The sequence below is a fragment of the Haplochromis burtoni genome, unplaced genomic scaffold, assembly GCF_018398535.1.
Source record: "Haplochromis burtoni strain Fernald_Lab_line unplaced genomic scaffold, NCSU_Asbu1 Contig_118, whole genome shotgun sequence".
Classification (NCBI taxonomy): domain Eukaryota; kingdom Metazoa; phylum Chordata; class Actinopteri; order Cichliformes; family Cichlidae; genus Haplochromis; species Haplochromis burtoni.
The window spans coordinates 1,344,764-1,349,139 of record NW_024582479.1 but is presented as its reverse complement, the minus strand read 5'-3'; the positions used below and the strand labels follow the sequence as shown (position 1 = coordinate 1,349,139).

The 4,376-nt window shown below is 38.7% G+C and overlaps 1 protein-coding gene across 1 annotated transcript; it reads left to right on the top strand.

Moving 5' to 3' along the window:
• The first annotated feature begins 519 nt into the window (after positions 1 to 519).
• On the top strand, positions 520 to 4,113 carry LOC102289440 (patatin-like phospholipase domain-containing protein 7). The gene is made up of 3 exons (XM_042223685.1): positions 520 to 765; positions 1,021 to 1,189; positions 3,317 to 4,113. The coding sequence occupies exons 1-3, from the start codon at positions 671 to 673 to the stop codon at positions 3,380 to 3,382; spliced, it is 330 nt and encodes a 109-aa protein (XP_042079619.1). The 5' UTR covers positions 520 to 670; the 3' UTR covers positions 3,383 to 4,113.
• The last annotated feature ends 263 nt before the right edge of the window (positions 4,114 to 4,376 follow it).

Sequence of the window (4,376 nt, the reverse complement as noted above, 5' to 3'; positions counted from 1 at the left end):
AAAAAAAAAAGAAAGCAGAAAAAATTGTTGTATAAGGATTTTATGGCAGATTTTATATGTGTGCATTTTTGTCCACGAAGGTGTCGAAAAGCTGTAAAATGCATCAACAGAGTATGGATGACGTCGGATTTCAAAATTCTGACTAAAAAGAAGAGGAGGGCATGAGAGTTAAACATAAGAGCTCTACTCTGTTATCATTTTCCAAAACTTCTTATCAAGGCATGGAGACAGGATTAGATGCGCTGTCTGTCTTCCATGACGGAAATACTCTCTCCTTAAGTATTATGGATTCCTGTTTGCACCCTAATTTGAACTGGAACTGAGCCTTCAGGACAGATGCTCATTTGATTTTGGTTAAATAAGACAGTACAGACAAATTAACACCAAATTAAGGAATTAGATTTTCACTTTAATGAGCATTAAGGGCTTTAGGGATTGACCATATAAGGAGGAGGACTTTAGAGATTACAAACAGTTAAAAGGTTTAAATGAGTGTTTTCAGTGTAGTACCTTTCCTTGCTTTATTATAATGTATCACATAAAATCGTTTCACCAATGCTTCACAATGTGGTGGATGTTTGACTTTAAAAGATCTGAGATGCACCTGAACAATCAAATCACTTTCAGCTGTCTTTAACCTGGACGTAACACCTCCTTGAAGTAGACATTCATGGGTGTAATCTATCATCTCTCACATAAAGGTCCTACTCTTCTACTGACAAGTGGTATTATCAAACAGCGTCTTGGAGCTGCTGCACTTGACAGGTATGTTTTAGGCCATATTCAAACATTTTATGCAATTTGGCTGGTTCAATCTTCTCTTATTCAAACCTCAAATAAAATGAGTATTTTTCTGTGTCTTACTGCTTTCTGTTGGTTTTTATTTTCTTTGTGCTTTGTCTTTCACGCTCATTAAATTCTGCTAAAATTTGCTCTATTGGCACAAGAGGAAAATGGATGTCTTGGATGCTGCCAGCAAAGCAATGCTGCCTGTCATTAATGGACTCCTTTCCTCTTTAGTGTTCATGAGTACCGTCTGTCCAGCTGGCTGGGCCAACAAGAAGACATCCATTGCATAGTTCTTTACCAGACTGACTACTCACTGACCCCGTGGACACAGAGGTGCATCCGTCAGGCTGACTGCATCATTATTGTGGGATTAGGCGAGCAGGACCCTACTGTAGGGGAGGTGAGGTGTTCACTGGTTCCCAGGAGAAGAGAAAGGTGTATTACTAGGAGCTGTTAGAACTACACTTTCAAATCCAACATTTGTTTTTAACAGTTCCCCACACTCAAAAAGTTCTCCTTATATAGACATCAACTGCTACTTTAGAGACAAACAAGTGTGTATTATGTTGTGCAGTTTTGTGATAGTGTATCTATCAGAGAGACTGTCCTGAGACGACCTCCCTGTCCTTAATAAGTGTGTGTGTGAACGTGCGTGTTTTACATAACTATGTGCATGTTGTTATGCGCCTGAATATGTGCAAGTGGATGGACCAAGGCCCTGCTGGACCCACAAGTTCGAGTGGATACAAGGATGTGCAACAGCTTAAGCAGATAGAAAGAATGATACAGAACAACAATAGACTGATTAAAGTGATGATAATCTGTATACATTAATATTTGCTCGGATTAACATAGATATAATTCAAAGATTATTCTGTCAACTGATTCGACAATGCTAAATGATTGATCAATGATAGTTCTGATTATAACTGTGACCATAAGAATACAAAATAAAATATCTCTTGTCCACAATGTACAGTGCATGAACCTCATTTTATTACTAATTTATTGATAATTCATTAGTTAATTAGTCTGATATTTTACTGCTGTACCTGCGATGCAAAAACACCCCAAAATATTTTTAACCTAAATCCAGTGCTTTGCATTCACAGGGACTTACCAGTACTATCTAGTTAGTTTAAAAATCAAGGCATGTTCACACTGTCATTAGTTTTTATTAATAAATTAAATAATAATTAGTGACCTCTGCCAGCAAATAAATAAAAAAAAAACAGGGTAAATAACTTAGTTAACAAAGATTCTGCAGTTTAATAAAACCAGTTCTGTGTGAAATTGGCAAGTTTGGTACTGGAAGCTTTCTGGTTTCTGTTTTTCTCCAAGTCATTTCTGAACCATCTTTGACTTCATGCAGGAAAGCGGTCCATGTGGAGAAGAACCTCAAAACAATGAGCTTTTTAAAAGAAACCTTTAAAGCACTGATAGACTGTAATTCATGCAGTGCTGAGCCTTTTTTTTTAGAGAAACAAAGCTCTTACAGGCAATGTGACATCAAGCATCAGTCGGGAGAATGGGGTGGGAGGGGGTGACTGTGGGATCCTCCTGCCACTCAATAATAATACTTGCTTAAACGTTTTGCTATATTAAAGAACATGGAATAAAAAAAAACAGAGATGGTGGCAGATGGGCTAGTCTGAGACTCTGATAGTCAAACATCATCAGCCTTTTCTTTGTGACATAACGCATTAGGGATGTGATTGACCAGGAGATTTGTTCAATGAATGTGCAGCTGATAAATCTGAAAGGATTATGTTGGACAATGACATAATCATGGACCGTAACGTCAAAGGAGTTTTTAAAATGGTGCAGTCCGCTTGTGTAATCTGTCCCTCAGAGAACTGAGGCGATTTTTGAGAGCAAATTGATGTTTGGTATAGTGCTCATGACATGTATTTCATGTATAAAGCAGAAAAACATGCTCTCATTCAAGAACCGAGTTGGTATTTTTCTTTAAAATAATTCTCAAAAAAATATTTTAATCATTTGGGACTCATTTATCTGTACAATGATGAATATAATAACAGGAACCTACAGTTTTGATTCACTTAATGCAGTGAGGTCAACTTGATTACATGAAGTCATGGACTTATTAATATTGCTAGTATAAGTATTACACACACACACCCCTCCCCCTTTAACTGAGCTCTTGTTCAGTACATGACAGCAATTATCAGGTGTGTTATCAGGCAACAATCTTCTTAGAGCAAGCATTTTTGATGTAATAACTTCACATCTTTATGTTGTTGAATAATAGTTCTGCCAAGGGGTTCAATGGTTAGACAAGCTGTGAATGGCTTGTACTGAGTCTTGGGGATACAGAAGAAGAATGGCTGTTGTGAAAGAGAGGAGGGGTGTGAGGAAGAGAGCAGAACTTTAAGCAGTTTGCTGGTCTGGATCATTCAGAGGTGATTGTGTTACACATCACAGTGTTCCTCCGCAGTCAACATCACAGCGAATTGACCTCAAGATCAGGCTGTGCTCAGAGTGATGATCTTGCCTTGTTTTGCAGCCACAGTACCCTGAGCACCCTACAGTCCATGGATTGGTCAAACCCGTACTGAGGCCCCTTATGTGACAGCTAACACTTGCCTGAAACTGGGTCATGCAACATGGATTTCACCTTCGTCTGTGTCACCCAAAAGATGGACACCTGCTGATGGATGGAGGCTATATCAACAACCTGCCTGGTTTGTTACATTCAGTTTGTACCTTCCCTTATTAAGTATTAAAAGTAGCCGTACTTTGATGTAGTTGCTCAGCTGTTTGCTTATAGCAATATATTTTTAATTTTACCAGTACTGTATGCTGTTTGTCTTGATGTCTTCTTCCCCTGATTCTCCCAGCTGATGTTGCACGCTCCATGGGGGCCAAAGTGGCAATAGCTATTGATGTGGGCAGCCGGGATGAAACCAATCTCACTAATTACGGCGACTCACTCTCGGGCTGGTGGCTGCTATGGAAACGCCTTAACCCCCTTGCTGAGAAGGTTAAGGTGATGGATTGATTAGGAGTAAAGACACACCATGCTGTGCAGCAATGTTTTTAATTCTATCAATATAAATCAGGATATTTTTGGAAATCATTTCAGTGATTTATAAGTTAATTTCCACAGGTGGCAGTAGCTAAAACATTATTAAAAAGCGATCTCTAGGTGTATTAGCTAATTGTAGGCCAATCTCCAACCTTCCTTTTTATCCCAAAAATTCTTAAAAGAGTAATTGTAAAACAGCTAATGGATCACCTGCAGAGGAGTGGTTTATTTCAAGAGTTTCAGTCAGGTTTCAGAGCTCATCGGAGTACAGAAACAGCTTTAGTGAAGGCCACAAATGATCTTCTTATGGCCTCTGACAGTGGACTCATTTCTGTGAGTGTCCTGCTAGACCTCAGTGCAGAGTTTGGTGCTGTTATCTATAATATTTCATTACAGCAATTAGAGCATGCTGTAGGTATTAAATGTACTGTGTAATATCTTTCTAACAGACTCCAATTTGTTCATGTAAATGGGGAGTCACACAACTAAGGTTAATTATGGAGTTCCACAGGGTTCAGTGCTACGACCAATTCTGTTT